The sequence below is a fragment of the Polyodon spathula genome, chromosome 4 (genome assembly GCF_017654505.1).
Source record: "Polyodon spathula isolate WHYD16114869_AA chromosome 4, ASM1765450v1, whole genome shotgun sequence".
Taxonomy (NCBI): domain Eukaryota; kingdom Metazoa; phylum Chordata; class Actinopteri; order Acipenseriformes; family Polyodontidae; genus Polyodon; species Polyodon spathula.
This window is the reverse complement of record NC_054537.1, coordinates 12,763,012-12,784,157: the sequence shown is the minus strand read 5'-3', so window position 1 is coordinate 12,784,157 and position 21,146 is coordinate 12,763,012. Positions and strand designations below refer to the sequence as shown.

At 36.7% G+C, this 21,146-nt stretch overlaps 1 protein-coding gene across 1 annotated transcript; it reads right to left on the bottom strand.

The window, feature by feature from the left end:
• Nucleotides 1–7,384: 7,384 nt before the first annotated feature.
• LOC121313767 (neuropilin and tolloid-like protein 1) lies at nt 7,385–14,875 on the bottom strand. Its single transcript, XM_041246563.1, has 5 exons — nt 14,669–14,875; nt 13,777–13,830; nt 13,402–13,530; nt 9,565–9,813; nt 7,385–7,446 (listed from the first exon to the last, which is right to left on the bottom strand). The coding sequence occupies exons 1-5, from the start codon at nt 14,694–14,696 to the stop codon at nt 7,385–7,387; spliced, it is 522 nt and encodes a 173-aa protein (XP_041102497.1). The 5' UTR covers nt 14,697–14,875.
• Between the last annotated feature and the right edge of the window lie 6,271 nt (nt 14,876–21,146).

The window sequence follows — 21,146 nt, the reverse complement described above, 5'->3', positions numbered from 1 at the left end:
GTGTGTGTGTGTGTGTGAGTGTGAGTGTGAGTGAGTGGGTGGGTGGGGGTTGTGTATGAGTTTGGTTGGGAGAGTTGAAGAGTAAGCTGGTTATTGTGAGTATTGTTGAAACAGGACAATAAACTATTGGAAAGGTATTTGGATAACGATTTGGATTACGATTTGGTTTTGGTGACAAGGTAACAGGTTTAGCCTGCCTTGTTATTAGTTAGGGAAACGTTTGTTTAGTTAGGGAGTTAGGTTTTGTTTTATTTTTCTTTTTTGTAAACAATAAACTACGCTACAGGTATCTTCTTGGCATCCTGTGTGTAAAGCGTTTATTTGAAGAAAGAAAAACGTTAGACTGCCTTGCAATCCATCACTATATATATATATATATATATATATATATATATATGTTATATTTTTATATATATATATATAAACACACGCTACAGCGTTTCTTGGCATCCTGTGTGTAAAGCGTTTATTTGAAGAAAGAAAACATGTGACTGGAGGAAAATTGAGATTGAAAATGAGAACCATGAGATCATGTTCCAATATTTTGGAAAGGAGTTATATCCAATTAATTTTGAATGTTTTTTTTATAACTCCACTTAGTTTTAAAAAAGATTTGCTCGGATCATTCTAGAATATATAATTAACTCAAAGATAAGAACTCTCAAGTAAGATTAATGATCAGATTTAATTGGGAAAATCCTAATAAGCCCAGAGCAAGACCCTATTTGCTACCATTGAACTTAATCTTGCAAGTTGACGTGGTTCATGCTCTGAAGGTATCTGAAAAACTGATTGCTGTTTGGTTGTATTCAGAAGTGGGGGCATTTTCTAAAATTTTCTCCCTGCTTGTTTGGAAACTGGCATCCATTTTGACTCCTGACCTCTCATGTGGGATCCAAAATGGCTCCTGGTTCAAATCCCTGCTCACCCACTGACTCACTGTGTGACCTTGAGCAAGTCACTTAACCTCCTTGTGCTCCGTCTTTCGGACGAGACGTTGTTGTAAGTGACTCTGCAGTTCACACCCCATAGTCTAAGTTGACTTGGATAAAGGTGTCTGCTAAATACACTAATAATAATAATAATTAACCCACCAAGTTGTGGTAGCACAGGAACACCCCATCACAATATGCAAACCACACGTATTAATCAAAAATAAAGTGGCAAATCAATCAAATGTTATTATGGAGTTTAAGTTCCTTTTTTAAATTTACCAAAGTGGTGCTAAATGTTTTGTTTCTAAATATGCTTAATACTATACCCTATGAAAAACACATTTAGAAGTCACATTTTTATACCTGATATCTTTTGCATAAACTTGTTTAATAAATCTATCTATCTATCTATCTATCTATCTATCTATCTATCTATCTATCTATCTATCTATATATATATATATAATATATTATTTTTTTTATTTATTTTCTTTTTAAATATACAAATGTGTTTACACACATTATATATAATTCACTGAAATGCATCAAGGTGAAAAGAATGCCCTTTTTTCATGTTTAGTGAAACCCCATGAGCATGTTAAGAAAACAATCCAGTTTTAAATTCAATTTTTCTATGTTATCTAGTACACAGATTAGATTCCAGTTTATAAAACATTAACTATCTGGCAAAATCCTCCTGGTGTACTTGTAAGTTTTCCCATATTATGAAGAATAATACAGGTCATACATAATTTACAGCACATAATTGACTCAAAAATTATCTGCAAACTGAGTGCCCCATGTTGTCCATATTGTATATTTTTTATTATAACCTTTGGCTGTGCTTCGTGGCAAGAGGTAGGGCTCCTCCCCCCTGTTCTGCTCCCTGTCAATCTATTTGTCAAACTTCCTATGTAACCCTAGTAATTTATATTCCCTGTCTTGCTTTTCATTTGAGCTTGTGTTCCGTTATGTTTAGAGTATAGACCCAAACTTCAGTTTTAATTCAACTTGGACAATAAATTAAACAAACCCACTGGTCTGTGAGTATTTTTGCCATTTTGGTTTAGAGACAAAAAATCTCACTATCTAAAAAACTACATTATTTAACTAACCCAGCTAAACCTCCAATAATTAATAAAATGGATACCTGCGTCACCCTTCTTATCTGGAGCCAAAAACTCTGACGCCAATATCATCCCTACAGCTCAGCAGCCCAGGACAACACATCACTATAATCTACTCAAATCAGTCTCAGTCTCCCTGCATTTTGATCTATCTATCTCCTCCTCTGTGGCTTTTTCCAGTCTGTCAGGATCCAGATCCACAACTCTCAACCGCATTCCCCTCCATCCACCTGCCCTCATCACTACAGCTGTCCACGTTTTTGAATCTACCACAAGTTCCAGGGGTGACCTTTTAATCTAAACAGACAGACTTTGCTTTTCTCCAAGCTGCTTTCCTCCACAATATGGACAGACTTTCTATCAAAGGCTTCTAGTAATCTCAGCATAGCATTATTCGTGCATTCAAACCCCAGCATTCGCTAGTTCCAGTGTTGGGAACGTCACTGAAAAAAAAGTAACGTGTTACTCATGTCTTCAGAAAAAAAAAAAATCCTTACTTACTACTTATAAAAAAGTTGCCTGTCCTGGTCACAAAAGCAAAGTTTGTGGGGAAGAATAGCCATTTTCTATACTTTTGAGGCAATAGCAATTAGGAAATAACACTTACTACCCAGGAACAAAAAAAAATAAATTGTTACACGGTGCATTCATTGTATTACTCAATATAATACTCATTATATTGTTATATTACTCATTGTATTACTCGTTATAATACTCATTATATTGTTATATTACTCATTGTATTACTCGTTATAATACTTGTTATTTTACTCGTTACATTACTTGTTACATTACTCGTTATATTACTTATTATATTGCTTTCTCTTGTCTTGTCCTGCAAAACAATTGTTCTGACTATTGTTTTCTACTTAACTGTATATCAGGTAATTCATGTATTAGCCCTTTGCGGTCCTATGTCGGACCAGGTTCGACATTACAATTTTCCCTTTCCAGTCCGATGTTGGGCCATGTCCGACATTATCAAAAAGACGAAAAGCACAGGTCTTTAGTTGTTTTTTTCTCTGGAAAAAGCTGAGAAAACCTTTCAATGGATGAGTGTGACCAATAGAAGCTGAATGAAGCTGAAAAAAGGGTGTATCTGATAGCCCCATGCACCAGAGATAACACCGACATAAACAAAGGAGATAGCTGCTTCTGCATCCTGCACTCAAAGAGTATCGCAGAAATCTGCAGAGCTTTTTGAGATGTTATAGTAATAAAATAATGACTTGGATCGCATTATTGAGAAATTTGGTGATAAAATGAGTGATCAGGACAAGATTTATCAGTATACATGTCTATAAAGAGGTATGTTAAAAATACAGCGAACAAGGGCTGGGGCTTGGCTAGAGATACAGTACTGTGACAATAAATTGGACCTGACACGCCTGACAAGCGCTGAATAAATGAACCGCTAAGCATTAAATGTGTCAGACAGGTTTTTAAAATGCCTGTAGTATAACAAACAAACTTGACTGTGTGGTGCTGACTGTAAATACAATAAAGAGCAGTTCACATTTGCGGTTACAACTGAACTGAGATGTACTTTGGCTTTAAAAGAAGGAAATACTACCAGTGTAGGTGTATGTGGCGCGGTAGTGTCCTAGCCCAGATGGTAATGGCAGGGAGAGAGACTCAGAGACAGAAAGCCCCCCCTACTCCCCCCCCCCCATAAGAGTACTGGCAGGGCTTTCATCCTGACACACTGCCATAGTGTATAACAGAGAAAAGGTAACAAGACAAGCTTGTTTATTTTTTGCAGAAAGTAACTGTAAAATTATTACTCTGATTACAAATCGAATGTGTTTTACTACCTCGTTATTGACAAAAGTAATGTTACAGTAACGTGTAATCCCAACTCTGTTGATTTCTCATCCCTGCCATGTCATCTCCACCGATACTGAATCTGTCTTTGCAAACTGTGCATTGATATCTTAAGCTCAATCAATTAGTCCTTTTTTTAAAGCAGATAATTCCATCCCTCCAATGTGACTGACTGCTTGGATTCTTATACACAATTACTTTTGGACCCTGCTTCTCTTCTCTGACCCTCCCTCCTTCCCTCCCTTCCAGCTGCTCCTCCTTCTTTCTACAACTTTAAGAACCTTTCTTTGACTTCTTCCTCTGCCTCAACATAAAAGAAGCTCCAGGATCCAAGACCATTCAAATCACTCAACCTCTGCGATTCTTCCCAGTCTTCAACCAGGATCTGCGATATGAAAGCATACAGGTCTCATATTCATTCTTAATTATCAGCATGGCCTTTAGATACAGCAGGGCTCCAGACAAACTTTTTGCCTTAGGAGCAAATGTCTCCTAGGCCTAAAAAAAAATTGGTCCCAAATCCAATTGTTAGGGTCCACTTTAAGAGTAAGTTGGTTGATACCAGATTCAACGGCTTCAAATTTGTTATCACACTATAGTGATACTAAAACAATAAAATATTATTGCCTCATTCTGCTGAATGGTTAATCTATGCAGCTGATGACTATAATGAAAACAGCATGTTTATATTTTGCAAGCACACTGTCATATATTTTAGAAACCCTAATTTTTTATTAGCAGTGAATAGCAGCTTTTCTACTGCAATCAAGTAAGCTGCATTCAATATTTTTGCTTGTCTTACTCAGCAGTTGCTTCAGTAGCACACTGTCCTGGCTACTGGTGTCAGTCCCAAGTATTTCTGCTTTCAACATTCTTCAAATGGTCAGTTTGAGAAATAAACTCCCTTTTCTCTGCAGCAGCTGACAATGCTTTAGTACAAAACTCACGATACAGGAACTGTTTTTCATTATGGTAATGTCTTGATTTGCCATGCCTGCTTTTTTGGCTGAACAGATAACAGTTCATCGTCTAACCAGGGAAGCTGCTGCACAATTAAATCATCAGCAGACTCCTGACGGTAAACAATAACCAAATCAATTATACCTGGGATAGATGTGTCTGCTAGATGCAACAGACTCAAAACATTATTTAAGCACCCTAAGATTTGACTGGTGAAAGACAACAACTGGTTTATTGGAGTTCCAAAGAAAAGTCTTTTCACCTTGTTAATCTTTTCACTTGAGGTTTTTCCTTTTTATTATTATTTGTATTTTAAATGTTGTATTTACAGAAAGACGTCATGCACACTAAACCCAAAAAAGATAGTTGCCCCCAAAAATGTTTAGTCGCATTCGCAAACATTTTGGGCTGAGTTTGGAACTCCTTTACGATGGAGTCTGCTTCCTATTCCCTGAACCAGATCTGCACTCACTCAACATAGCAATTTGCATCTTCCCCCTGGGCAGGACGTTTATCCCCCTGGCAAAGCATTCAATATCTTCTAATGGAAGACTCTCAGAGATCAAGTTTGTTCCTTCCTGTAACCATCCTCCTGGTTCCGGCTGGGATTCTATCCTCCTCCACCTAGCACAGCATATTATCTCCCGTTGGAAGACTCTCAGAGCAAGCTCATGCTTACTGCATTACTGCACGTGCTGGGCCTCTGCCCCCTTCCCTCCTGGTCTCACCTTGTTTAACTAAGACCTCTTTCAGCACCTCACAAATTTTCCATGCGCACAGACACCTCCTCAATAGGCATCGGTGACTAACTCTGTAAGCAGGGGAGTCATCAACTCTGATGCTTTCATTCCATCAATGCAGCTGGCCAAGGGTACTGCTTATACAAGACAAATCTCTCCAATGCCTTCAAGGTATGCCTATCCACCCTTCACTCCATAATCTCTTTGGAGCCTGCAGGAAGGGCCAATATCTCTTTGCTATATCAATTTGCAATATCTCTTCTTTTTGGGTCAATTATTTTTCCCGTCCAGCTCTCTTTTGGCTGCTGCAGCACCCCACGATTTTTTACTCCCTCTCTGAAGTTCTCCACTGGATCCTGCTCAACCATCATTGCGTCCCCTTCCTCCTGATTATCCTCAATGAATTTATCTTCATTTTCCACCACATCTCAACCCTCAGCATAACCCCTCAAGCAGCTCTGCACAATGTTCTCTGCAGTTGGCACAAACTTTCTGAAGGGGAAAAAATGGTACAGCTCACTCCCTCAACTTCCTCGGCATCACACTTGATCTCCCTCTTGCAACATTGGAATGGCCTACCTATGTTCTATGAGGACTTAATTTCTGCCTCCAGGCTCTCTCCGTCCATATTGATGCCTACTCCACCAGCTTCAAGGGGCTGTTGTACAACCAATGGTTTTCCAGTCCCTGGTACCTTGAAATTCAAGAGTTTCCAACACAACTAAAATCTACCGCTTTCCTTAAGCTCTACCCCTTCATGGTCACAGCTTCCCCGCGGGTGGTGGAAATACATTTTTTGCGACTGTCAAGCTACAGCTAATATCATCAACAAAAGACAGTCTTCTTCCCTCCTTATTATGCAACTCCAGCACCATCTCGTCTGGATTTATGTTACTGTCATCATTTTATAATCTAAAACTGCATTAGCAATAATGATGCTCTCACCCCAGGCTCCCTGGTTCCGTCTGCTGCTCCCCTCAGCACACCTTTCCCCTGCTTATTATTTAGTTCAGTGATTTGATAGTCAATTAAATTCTTCCCTGTGCAATCTCCTCACTGCCCAAGACTACATGGCTGCTGCTCACTCTCCACTGACGCGACTGCCTGGTCTGCCTTCATCATCTGCATTCAAAATTGGATCTCCATTCCCCCTTCAACCAGCACTTCATCCTTTGCACGTCCTTGCAAAATACAATCTGCACCTCTCTGGTGTAGCAGACAGTGAATGCAGTCAAATCAGGTTATTGCTGGATGTGTATTAAACACTGTTTAAACTAGTTTGAGAAACTTGCAAGTTAATGTTTTTTTCTCTTAACTCCCATCTCTTGGTCAAAGACAAATGCAGCTTTGTGAAGCTGAGTCGTAAAAATTCCTTTGCGTAATCACAAATCGAGATCTCTGCAAACAGGCAAACTCTGGACATTGACCACAGACAGGTCTTTCCCCCTTGACAACATGGAGAGTGGGGGAACAGTATCAATCACACTTGACAGGACAAAGGAAATTCAAGTGAACTGTCAGTCATGAGCTGTGAGCAAGGCCAAGGAGTGGCGGGAGATGAATTAACCAGTGTTTAAGCAAGTTGTGTGACATTAAACACCACCTATGAATTCAACGATCCAATCAAAACAGGTTGAGGTTTAATTAAAAAGACTAGAACAAGGTCTGAAAATTGTCAGAAAATTAGAGAGAAGTGGGTCTAAAAGTGGTCCTAGAAATGTGGTTCAAAAAGTGTCTGAAATCTGTTCTGAAATGTGCTCTGAAGTGGGAATAGAATCAGATATGAAAATGGCTAAAATCATGTCCTGAGAAGGCTGAAATCAGCTCTGAAGAGGGTCCTGCTCTCTGCCCTGCGAGAGACTGAACCGGGAAACAAGACACAACAAAGATCTGAAAATGGGTCTTTGTTATTATTTTACTGCTTGAAATCAACCACGAAACGAACTGAAGCAACTAGCCAGCTGCTATGCCTCTGTAAGGTCCCTTAGCCATATGAAAGAATTGCAACAAGAACATTTTTACAAACTACATAACTTTTCAATTGCAATGCATTCGATGACATTTTCTTAAAGGAAATATATACAACCACATCTTAACTTTAGAATACTTGTCAAATCTAATCGTTAGTGTAAGGACTTTACTCAATGTGTCACCAGCTTCAGGAAATTAAAAGCAATACCTCTGAGTCTCCCACTCAGCGATTGCTGTACTACTGGGTGACTGACCTATCAATCATAACGTCATGACAACAGAGTCAATCTGGAACAGAAGAAACAAATATCAATTTTATGGAAAACAGGTGTCAATTTATGCTTAATTAGTACAAAAGGGACTTCATTTCTCATTGTTTCTTTTTATACCCAGTGGTACAAATGTGTTTCATTTATTCCAGTCCTTGCTCCTACGATTTCCAAAATTATTGAATAGAAATTTATAGATATTTTCATTGGTCTTTAAAAAACGTGTTCAATTTAGCAAATAAGGACCGAAAGGGTTGATAAATCTGAAGCAATCACTGTGCAGTGCTCCAGTTTGCAGTTTCTCGTACACAGAATTAAATCAAACCATTCCTGAACCTTAAAGGCACTGCAAAATTGGTTGAGAGATATAACGTGGATATAACGTGCAATTTCATCAAATCCGACAAACCTTTTTTTTTTTTTTTAAATAAATAAAAAAAGGGACTTCAACTGCAAACCCCCATGGTAGGAGCATCGAAACAACAAGTAAGTATTTTATATACTTACACTAGACCTTTATAGTTGTGGGTAGGATACAGGCTAGGTTGTTTTTTACATTTTAGAGTAATAATAGTCTTAATATAGCCTACAGTTGTAAAATTACAATATTGAAATAAAATAAATATATCCATATAAACACTAGCAGTTATTACCAGAGTTAAATATGTTAATATGAAATATTTTTTATACAAACTGTAAAAAATGCTACGCGCAGTCACTCAACAACATAACATCTGTACAAATGACAGACTTTGTAGCAGTGTATAGTAAAACCTGTCTCGCACAGCACCGCTTGGGACCAGGAAACACAATGTATTGGTTTACAGAGGTACTGTCAAATCTAATACTGTACTAAAGAAAGGTAGAAATGTAATGTTTAGGTGCACCCTGTATTCAAGGATTGCATTCATTGTATGTCTTACTTTCTACACTGTGTAAACTAGGATTTTATTGCAAATCGACTATGACTACAAGACGTGTGCATATTTATGCAACATCATTTATTATAAACTTAAAGTCTTGGGACCGGACTGCACCTACATGTACACTGATTTTAGTGAGAAGGGATAGACAGATTTAGAGTGTATCACACCATTCATTTCAATAGAGATTTGGTTGGGACCCAAAAATGTTGCCACTTTATACAGATGTAGATTATAAGGATTCAACAGGTTTTTACTCTATTTGGCTACCAATTAAATAATTAAAATACAACAAAAAAAAAAAAAAAGTATTTTCTTAAATGTTTTGTGTCATTTATAATTGTATAGTCTATATTTGTGTTTATATGTTGTGCTGCTGAATCACCAAATAACATTAACATCTAAACTGTCTTTAAAAAAGGACCGACCTTACCAAATGTGAGTTCTAAAACCCTTTGAATGTGTTTTTATACCATGTTAAATGACATACAATGTGCCACATTACAGAAGCCACAAAATACCCTTTGTGTGTAGCATTGTGAGTTTTTGTTTTAATATCAAGATTTATCCCGCCCTAGCTAATACCATGTGATGGAGCTAAACAACAAGCGTTGTTTTAGTATTCCAAATTCTAAATCTTCACAGATACAGAGAGCATGCTTGAATAGTTAGAACTGAAAGAGTCTTAGAGGCAGATCAAGCTATATCTAGCCTGGTTATGTGCAACCAATACAATGTTGTAATGTGTTAAAAAAAGTAGAACAGATTTCATTAAGTAACAAACTTTTATTGATTTTTAAAAAAAATGTTTTTACCTGGTACGAAATTGTATGTTGCAGAAAATCCAATCGCCTCCAATTCTCCGTCTGCAAAAAACTTTATCCAAAGATATCGGCCACTGGATTTGATAAATGGTGGGGTTTGTTGACCACAGAAGCGTCCAACTATCGGAGAAAAGCCAAATGGTCCATCTCGAACCTCAATGTGATCAAATTTACATTCCCATGAAGACTCAATGGAATATTGTTCAGCAAAGAACAGGTCAATGCATTGCCTAGGTGCAGCTAGATAAAAGACAAAAACAGAAACACTGAATCAGGTGGGAAGAACAGGAAGAGATGTATTATGCACAGCTTGGATGAATGAGGCAATAATACTATTCCTATGAAAAAGTTGCAAAAAAGCTTGAAACACCAGTTATATGTGGTACACACTTTGTTTTATAGGACAGGCCCTTAAAAAGGTAAATAAGTACACAACAGTATCTCAAAGCACTTTTCAAGTCAATAAAAACAAAAATTACAATACAATTAATTTATTCAATTAAAGAACATGACCATGAAAAAGTTAATCGGTATAGTAAAATGAATACAAAAAAAAATCAATATTAGTTGAGAAAAACATGAGAAGAAGAAAGCACACTTAACATTTTTAATAAAATGCTAGTAAAAGAAAAGTGAGTTTTTAATCTTGATTAAAAAAATATTACGTGACTCTGCATCTCTAATATCAGATGGTTGTCTATTCCATAATCTGGAAGCATTGTAACTAAAATCTCTTTCTCCTTTCTTTTTTGTCTTAATATTTGGGAAGGACAGACGACCAGAATAAGCCAACCTTAAAGCAAGTCTAGGTACATGTAGGGACAAAAGCTCTTTTAGATAATCAGGTGGCAGACCATGAAGTGTTTTGTAAGTCAATCTTATAGTCAACTCTATATCTTACTGAAAGCCAGTGTACAGAAGCCAGCACGGGAGTTGTGTGGTCACTTTTCTTTTGTTTACTAAGCACCTGCGGCACTGCATTTTGAACAAGCTGAAACAGTGAAAAGGCATGGACTGCGAAAAAAAAAACATTGCAGTAATCGAGTCTAGATGAGATAAAAGCAAGAATCAAGCAATGAAAGACCAGACCTAACCTTAGCAATATTTCAATGATTAAAAAAAAACAAAAAAAAAAAAAACACTTTGGTGACATTACGGATATGAACCTCAAAACATAAATCAGAATCAAATGTGAATCCCTGTCTTCTGATTTTGGGTCTGATGTTAAATTACTCAGCTCTGATTTTAGAGAATTGACCAATTCCAGTTGTTGCTGAGAACCCAAAATCCAAACCTCTGTCTTATCTGAATTTAACTGCAAAACATTTTGAGACATCTAGATTCTTACATCACTCAGACACTGCAGTGGTACCCCCAACTGATATATTATACAAATGGCATCCCTGATTCTTATTCTGTACAATGACAGAGGGCTGATTGTACTGTAAGTGCAGGGTCTGCAGGATCCTTCACAGTCAAGGCTGTTTGAAAAGTAATGGCCGTAGGGGTTATTAGGGAGAGACTTATAATACTATTGGACAGACTTTTATTGGCATAGTGTACTTAATGGAGCCTTACACAACCATCATATATCATAAACTAAAAAAGCACTTCAAGATAAAGACTTCATGTTGAAACATATTAAATATATTACGGTACTTAATTTTATAGTTCTTATATAGGTATATTTCTTATGATTGGATGTTTACAGTTAAGGATGATCATCATTAATCGTAATAATGAAATGCAATTTGCATTTTCTTTGGGGGGGGGAAGAAAAACAACAACAATAAACTCTGAAGGCAAATTTAAAAATGTGATTAAGTTAATAACAGCCTTTTTTATACAAAAATGGTGTAAATTAAATGTTGGTATCAAAACCTTGACTTGTTATACTTAACTTGTTTATGCAATGCAAATTACCAAAAATAAACTATCTGTGTACACAAGTAATTTTAACCTTCTGAATGATCGTGCGTGTGTGTGTGTGTGTGTATATATATATATATATAAGCAAACTATTGTGTAATGAGATTTGAATTTTTACTTACAACAGTACAGTATAGCAGCACCATGAAAATATGTTATCATGTCTACTACATCTTTCAAAATCACAAATAGTTTTCCACATAGAAATAATTCCAAACCTCCAAACAAATCTCATTTTCTAGACATGCAGATGTTGTCACTAAAAGATGATAGAAATGAACTTGCTGTTTTTCAGATAAGCTGATCCTCGGATATATATTTGAATACAGCTGACAGTATTAAACATAAAACAGCAAGATAGAGATGATTGGTACAGAGGAATTACATTCTGCTTCCAATCAAAAGAGACATTGCAGCTTGTCCGCTGTACAACATTCCATGCAGGACGAATGCAGGATCAATTCAGGAAGAAACAGCCTTGTTTTCAGTGCCAGACAGTATATTTAACAAAAGCACTGCTACTGGGCTATTGAGCCTGCATGATCAATGATGTATTTTGTATTTTATCTATTAACTTCATAGCCAATCCAGTGAATATTGCTTCCTGTCTATACTGTTGCTATTCAATCATGGCTGTTCACCAATAATCAGAGTGTTGTGGGAACAGTGATGCTGTTAGCAGTATAATGCAGCTTCCTTTCTAAAGGTGATAGTGCCAGGCTATTTTGGTGACGTAACTTGGACTCTTTGGAAATCTTACGGTATATCTGTTATTACATGTTGATTTCATGATACAGTCCAAATCCAATGTTCACTGAATTATTTTTTCTGTGTAATGTATACCACGTTACCACCATGTCTATCCAGTCAGTTGAGCTTCTTGTTCTACCTAAACTGATGACATACCCTTTGTCACCAGGGAAACAGTACTACAGCGCCACAGCTTAAATGGTTTGTGCTGTTTTATCTGTACAGATTTATTATTCATGAATTGTGCAGCTTTATGATCCTGCTCTGATCTTTCCTCTGGGTCAATCAAACCCTACATCAGTAAGTGTCTTCAGCACCAACCACTCAACCCACATGCAAACTGAGTAACTGGGTGTCAAAGACAGCATTCGCAAGAGGAGGAGGAGGTAGCGCAAGTGGACATGAGGTGCAGACTTCATTGGGATTCATATTTTGTTATAGCTATGTAACATGAAGTAATTTAACAACATGCTCAGGAAGATGCTGATTGGTTGGTCAAGTAAATACCATGTTATCAGCGACAGTGAACACTAAGATTTATATGAGAGGCTGCTGCATGATAAATCTATAAATGATACATGCTCTGTCACTAGTGAAGCCTTAAGTTATTACTAAATTATAACAACTTTAAACTGCCATTGACAGATTTCTGTTTGACAGATCTCTAGTCAAATTTTAGAATACAACTGAAAAATAGTGCTGTCCAAATGTATTTTATTTGAAGCAGTATAACTGAGGATGCCTACTGCAATACATCCCCAATAGCACAGAGTATTCCTCTCTCCCCTTATCTCTAAATGCTTTGCAGTCTCTCCTCTCTTCCTTGGGTTTCAGTAACAAGATGTTCTCCAGATGTTGAATGGAACTATATTATACAGTTGAGTTCAGTCACGTTTTCTACTGTTAATTACGCATTGAACAGGCAGTGATATTGCATCCTAGACAGACAACTGGACATGGTTGGTTAAATGTTTGAGTCACTTAAAATGGACCTTCTTACACAGAATCAGACATTTTATTTTTTGTAGGCTCAAAGCTGTTATTACCGGACGGTACAGCACTTTCAACCATCTGCTGTTTGTTTGTATCCATTTCCAAAACAAATTAACACCAGATCAATGTACAGTACACAACGGCAGAATTGTTTACCTTCAATGATGTAAATGCACTCTTTCTCTGGAGGGTATTTGTTGGGGTAGTTGGGTGAAGTGAAAATGCCCCCTTCTGGATTCTTTATCCAGGTGCCACATTGAGCTGTTCCTGGGATGTTTGCTTTTTCTGAAACACAGATTCATATCTACCTATAAATAATATTCTTTATAAAAAGCTATAACAGTGTAGATTGGGTAGTTATTGCATTGCATCAATCAGTAGTATACACTTTTTTTTTTTTAAAGACTTAAGTTAACATAGCTCTGGCATATAACTGGTTACTAGTCTTAGGTGAAAATCAAACTATGGCAATACAAATGTTCAAAATTAAAGAATGAGAGAAATAAATATTTAATTGTGGAAATGTATTACCTGTCCCCTTCTTTGTTGCCCCAGACAACCCAAGTATGATGAGACTTGCAACAACTGAAACAGAAGGCAACATTCATTTGGTGGAGACCAAACTGATTCAGAGTGTTTTCATTTTGGTCTAAAAAAGGGGAATTGTAAAATGGGTAGCTTACCAGTAATTTATGATGCAGTGTTTTGTCCCCCCCCCCCCCCCCCAATCTAATGTATATTATTTTTGCTAAATGCTGGGAGCCATTAGATATTATGTTCTCTGTGATCGCTTTCAGATCCCCAATACTAACTAGATTATATCAATTACATGACTTCTTTCTTTGTTTTATATAGTAATACATCAGTGACAGGGAAAAGTTAAGATTCGCTTAAAAATCCAGTATGTTAACTATTTTTAGACATCTATATATATATGATCGTATATATATATATATTATATAGATATATATATATATATATATATATATATATAACTACAAGCTGTAGCTACATTCCCTTTTGTGTATCTAAACTCAAAGTGTTTTATCTGCCTATAGAAACCAGTAACCACCATTGCACAATATGCAGATGAGAAATACGGTTCAAATCTCATTCAAAGCGCACACTGCGTGTAAAATGGACATGCATTTCTCCTGTAAGGAACATGAACCCATACAAGTGGAGACGAAAGAGCAGTCTGTGCTGATAATTTACATGCTGTATCTAAAAAAAAAGACAGCAATAGCTTAGTCAGTTAAATGCAGCAATTACAAATACTACCTAATTAAGTAATGGCAAAGAAGAAACCTAAAAAAAAAAAACCAAAAAAAAAAAAAAAAAAACCCACCTTACTTTTGTCAGTACGGTACACGCCTGTTAAACCCGTGTATAATCCTTATAAACTAATAAAAAGGAGACTCACCGTGAAGCAAACTGTGCCCATGTACCATGTCTGTTCCTTTTACAAGGGGCTTCAATCTCAACTAATTCCATTTAGATACAGGACTACTTCAAATGGAAAGGATTGATAGATTAGAAAATCCAAGAATGGATAACAACGATCATTACTACACCACCTAAAAAATACACATTAGAGAAGGAAAAACAAAAACAAAACAAAAAATAAATTTAAAATTAAAAAAAAAAACGAATCCCAGGAGGGGAAAAAAAACCCCGACTAATCACCAGTTTCATATAAAACTATGACCAGGTCAAACATTTCCATCCAAACGTTTCCAAGACCTTTTGGTGCTTTTGATGCACTGAAAGGATTAATAGGTCCGTCATCAGCCTTCCCTGATCGCTCCACCTTTGCAATCTTCCGAGGAAAAAGATTTACAAAAAAGGGGATTTAGTAATTCTTGTTCAATCCCTATTTCTGGAGCAATCGTTTGAAATCGTGTAAATCCATCTTGAACCCATTTTCGATTATTAGAAGCTACAGCACCTCCAACTTCGGTTTAGAAACTTAGAATTGTGTAGAGATTCTTCAGTCCAGTTTTCTTGCAAGCAGTGATGAATTACATATTTTTGAAAAAAACAACAACAAAAAAAACATCTTCCAACCAATGTCAGTCGTGTGCCCAGCCTCAAAGTGTTAAACGGATTGTACAACGACCCTCTTCAAACAGTTATACGTCCATCTCCTAATCCTATGGGTTAAACGACAATCTTAATGACCATAATATAAAATGCGTCGATGTACAAAGAACCATTTGGTTAAAAATGTAATCCACTCAGACATAACAGAATCAAAAAGTAAGACCACAGAAGTAATGTTCCTTTAAGAAGCAATGCGAAGGCAGGCGGACTGCAGGGTCAGACACCCTCAGACAGTACACACCAAAATGTAAAGGTAAGCAGAAAAGGCACTATGTGGAAATGGAAGAAGTAAGCAAGAGGAGATAGATGTTTCAAAGACGCCGGCGAGTACCAGTAACTCGAAGCAATTGCACCTGCAGCATGAAATTGACTAGAGAGATCTGCAGCCTGCTAACATGGCGGGGTAGGGGGATGAAATAAAATGTACTCAAGCATGAAGTCACAGTAAATTCATACCTAATACAATTAGGTTTTTAAACTATTCCAGCCAGTCATCGGGAGAGGAACGATTGTCAGACATACGCACCTTACCGAGTATGGTATTATTAATATAATGATTTATGTATTCCATGTATGATTTATGTAAATCTATGTTTAACTGTAGATTTCTTTTTTTTTTTTTAATACATATAAAAATACACGGACATAGAAGCATTTTTTTATGATAGGGTTGGCAAATTACTTGATTACACTGTTTTTAATTTCTTTAATTCAGTTTTTTTTTTTTTTTTTTTTTTTTTTTTTTTTTTTTTTTTTTAATAGTCCTTATACATTTGAGTTAAAGAACACGCACCAGAAACGCAACCGTACCTTTTATATTCGAATTAAACTGAAATTCCTGCACTACTGGTGCCAATGTAAACGCGTTCCTTAGCTTTACATCAGGCGAGAGTTCACGTAGACTGCTGTTGAGTGTCTAGTGGTGCTGTCTTGCCTTAAACTATATATATTTAAAAATACCCTGCACGTTAATGAATTATATCCACCCATTTGAGATACTTATTAAAATGTTGTAGAACATTTAGGATATTAACGATCTCCTTCGCAATTAACATGTGGAATAGCCCGTGATGCAATCACATGTGGTTAAGTAAGTTGTACGCAAACGCAGAATTTAAAATGCCATTGTATTATATTATTACATTATGTGTAACATTATTGTAATATAAGTAACATTATGTATTATAATTACATATCATTTTCCTTTTTGTCATTCTTTAAATTGTACCATACTCTCTCTGAAGGTCAGCAGACTGTGTCCTCAGATAATGAAAACCTTGTCTCTTAAAGATTTATAACAGACAATCACCACTGCAGTACTGCCCCCTCCAGTATCCAGTGTCCACTCCAGGACCCTATATAAATTGTTAACATAATACTGACACAGACACATAAATGTACACATATATATATATATATATATATATATATATATATATATATATATATATATATATATATATATATATATATAATATATACATTACATAAAGAGTAACAGGAATACACAAAAGAAAGAAAAAACAATGTATTCCACTTTCTGTTGTGTATTAAATAAAAAGAAACAGTACGTGTGTGTGATGTCATGATGCCATTGGTTTATCTGTGTGAAAACAATCATTCTGCCTCCTGAAGACATGTCCATGCTATTTTCATAGTAACAATGAATGCATCCCCCACCTTCCATAATTTCCACAAACACAAAATAATGAACTGTGCCTTTCGAGCATGGCTGCCTTGCTTTTGTGCAGCTCATCTGAGCCCTAAGGAGCCAAGCACTGTTGATATCCTGCATATGGCACAGGTTTATTCCTCTTACAACAATAAGCATGACTTATTTCTCACCTTACAGCTAGGGAGCCATGATGATCTGCACATTTATACTGTAGTGGGAGCTTATCTGAAATGGCCAACACTGGTCTCTCATACAAAAGTCCAGACAGTGATTCGATTTTTATTTGTTTGTTTGCTTATGTTTATTCAGAACAATACAAATATACCCAATGTATGCTGTCTATATGATGATCAATCGATTGTAAATGAAGTGAATGGCTTTCTGTGGTTTCAACAGACAGTTTGTTCATAGTACAATATTTAGGTTGTGTTAAAAGGTAATAAACAAAGAAATATTATTACACATTCTGGCTGGGGTTTCTCAGGTGGCTGAGAAATTGACAGATTTCATTTTGCCCAATGGATGCCATTTTTTGAACCCACTGGAATATACAGCACAGTCTATGGTGTGATGTTAGAAGGCAATAGTATTTCACTTTGACTGCTACAGTGATGTTCGAGGGCAATTTTAATGTTTACCGCTGGAGTTTTGTGAGCCATAGCACAAACTATTTCTGTTACACTATTAACCGATAAGATAGAGAGTTGCTATTTGAGGGTTTAATAAAACGAGATTATAAAACACACACTTCAAATGGGAAGCCAGGACTGCGCTGATTTAAAGTGACAAGTGTGCAAGGAGTTTAAATTGTTCTGGTTTCCTATACGTGACCAACTTGTAGGTGGAAAACTGCAGCGAATTATGTTCTCCAGTATTGGCTAAAGAGTCATTTATTTTGAAACTGCCTCTCATGAAACTAATTTGTCCAATTTTGTATACAGCATTATCTGACAACTGAGTGCCTAATACCAACCCTCTACCTTTCAGATCTGCTCTTCCTTATTGTCATAACAGATGCAGCTTTTACATTACAGAATAGTGTACATGTCAGGGATGCAGTTTGAATGACACTTCATGATTTGTATGAGGAACAGCAGTATGTGCTACAAATGTGTTGCTCTCCTCTGTACATTGAAGACATGTATATGTACAGTGTACAGGCTGCATAGGTCACACGGTGGATTACAGCACAAGCCAGTAGCTGTGGCAAACCAGTGTTGAGGTGTCTGGAATGAATGCGTTTTAAAAAAAAAAAAAAAAAATTTAGTATGGCTGCTATAAATTAAAATCCAGTATCGTTAACAAAGCAATGGAAATTACATTCCTCTGTATTATTATGGTTCATACCAAAGCACACATGAAGATGAAAAAAGACACAAATTCCAGATCAGTATCAGTATTCATCACTTTATTATTATTATTAATGACATACCCTTTGGCTACTTAAATATGAAATGTATCTAATATACTTTACTTAAGGTGGGCATAAATGCATTCAGTCGATTACAGCCCATAGGACATTGTACTATGGGGTGCTTTGATGCTCCTGACATTTCTATGTATCTAATATAGAGGTTTGTTTTGTATACATTGGAAGAAACCCCATTAAAAAACGCACAATACTGTAACTGTGTAATAGCAATGCTCTGGTGTTTGCTGAACCAAGACAGTATGTCATCATGAGCCAGGTCTTTCTGCTCTGGGTTGCTGCTTATTTAAAATGTATCATGTTGTCTTCATCTCTGTGAGCTTGCTGGAGGATACTCCTTCAGGAGTGTATAAAGAAAACATTTCTAAAATATCCATTATGGCACGCGAGAGTCATATGAAAAAAGTAAATGAGAACTTGTTCATTTTATTACTCCCAGACCAGTTTGTACACATGAAAGATCTATTATTTCATGATGGCCTGTCAACAGCCCTGCCCTTCTGAAAGCAAATGTGTAACTTTGGAGGAAAAGGCATAGCAACAAAATGTAAGCATCTTTGTTCATGATTACAAAGAACACATGCACGCAACTGGTCCGCCATTTCCTTGAAGCTAAGATGAATAGTGGGTACATGACAGTTATTTAAATGAGGGTTTATCGTGTTCACTGCATGCAACACAAGTTGCCTGAATTGAACTCGCTCCAGCTTAGCCATTCAGCATAAACAAAACAAAACAAAACCACTGTCAGACCGATCGGCAACGAAACAGTAAAGCAATTCAAATAGATGATTAATTCAGGGGCTCCTAGTAAACTTTCATTTGAATTAAAAAATGTTTACAAATGAGATGCTGCTGCTATTGTTAGTGTGAGATATTAGATTTGCTAAGCCTGCAAATATAATAATGTACAGTATGAAAGAAGGATGTTACCCCAAAGGATGTTTAAAAAATACAAAGCTACCCTCACTCACAAAACTGTTCATTCACTTCTTTTTAAAAAAGGTGTCAGGATCCCAATTCAATTCAATTCACGTTTTTAAAAAATGTAACAATTCACCTTTACTGAATTTGAAATAAAGGCAAATAAGCACAAATAGAGAACCTGCATATCATTTTCAGAGGTTTTGTATACTATTATAGTGATACATGTTAGATTTGTCCCAAGTTTACAAAGCTCATGTTTGTAGCAATATTTCCAAGTTAATTCCCAAAGAGTGGATTTTCAAAAATAACATTGATGCCAACATTGTATCCCCCTGGGAAATAGTTTAGCCTCATTAGCATTGCAATGAGGAATTTGTTAACAGTACCATCTGTTTGTCAACAAACCATTTTCTTCTTCAGTAAAAATATACAAAGGCTCTCTCCCTGGTCTACAATGTACCAGGAGATGGATTTGGATATATTACATAACATCCTGGTGTTTCAAGCAACCAAATAGACAGCTCAGCAAGCAAGACCAGTATTTGTTAATGGTACAACTTTATCAGTATGTGTGCTTAAAAGAAAAGTCCTTTCAAGGGTGGGTCCTTGTGTTGAGAGACGATCCAGTTCAGCATGTAAAAAGTATTTGCCCCCTGTCTGATTTTCTGCATTTTTGCACATTTTTCACTTTAAATTTGGTCAGATCTTTTTGTGGGTTGTAGTAGTATATAGAGGGAGTCTGAAAGAAAAAAATGACACCAAAGTTTGGTGCTTCTTTCTTTTGTTTGGTGTACAAGGTAATCAAACATGCAATCTTCAGGTGTGAAAAAGTTATTACCCCCCTATTTAACTTAACCCAATTATAGGGATAATTAGGGTCAGCTGTTTGAATACTTTGGTTATCAATCAGGCCTGATTTGGGCCAGCCCTGCCCAATATAAATTTGACTAACTTTGGCCCTTACCATCAGAGTAAACTTGTCAGCACTCGGATTCTAGAGGCACATGGTGCCATGAGCAAAAGCAATTCCTGAAGACCTCTGGAAAAAAAAAAAAAAAAAAGTTGTTGATGCCTATCAGTCTGGAAAGGGTTACAAAGCCATTTCTAAAGCTCCAGGGATCCACCAAACCACAGTCAGAGCCATATTGTCCAAATGGAGAAAGTTTGGGACAGTAGTGAATCTTCCAAGCAGTGGCCGTCCTGCCAAAATCTCTCCAAGAGCAAGGCATAAAGTAGTCCAGGAAGTCACAAAGAACCCTAGAACAACATCCAGGGATCTGCAGGCCTCTCTCACCTCGACTATGGTCAGTGGTGAACATGAATGCTTGTCTCAAGTTTGCCAAAAAGCACCTGGATGATCCTCAAGAGTTCAGGAACAATGTTCTATGGACAGATTAGTCAAAAGTGGAACTTTTTGGCCAACATGGGCCCCGTTATGTCTGTCGAAAAACCAAACACTGCATTCCACAGTAAGAACCTCATACCAACGGTCAAGCATGGTGGTGGTAGTGTCATGATTTGGGGATGCTTTGCTTCATCAGGACCTGGGTGACTTGCCATCATTAAAGGAACCATGAATTCTGCTCTGTATCAGAGAATTCTACAGGAGAATGTCAGGCCATCCGTTCCTGAGCTGAAGCTGAAGTGCAGCTGGGTCATGCAGCAAGACAATAATCCAAAACAAACAAGCAAGTCTACATCAGAATATTTGAAGAACAATAAATTTAAAGTTTTAGAACGGTCTAGTCAAAGTCCAGACCTAAATCC

What these genes read in the sequence shown, in the direction of transcription:
- LOC121313767 (XM_041246563.1), bottom strand. Translation starts at nt 14,696, where the DNA reads ATGGTACATGGGCACAGTTTGCTTCACG. An exon ending in TGGGCACAGTTTGCTTCACG is followed by an intron (nt 13,831 to 14,668) that starts GTGAGTCTCCTT and finishes CTTCTGTTTCAG; the next exon opens with TTGTTGCAAGTCTCATCATA. An exon ending in AACATACAATTTCGTACCAG is followed by an intron (nt 7,447 to 9,564) that starts GTAAAAACATTT and finishes TTCCCGGTTCAG; the next exon opens with TCTCTCGCAGGGCAGAGAGC.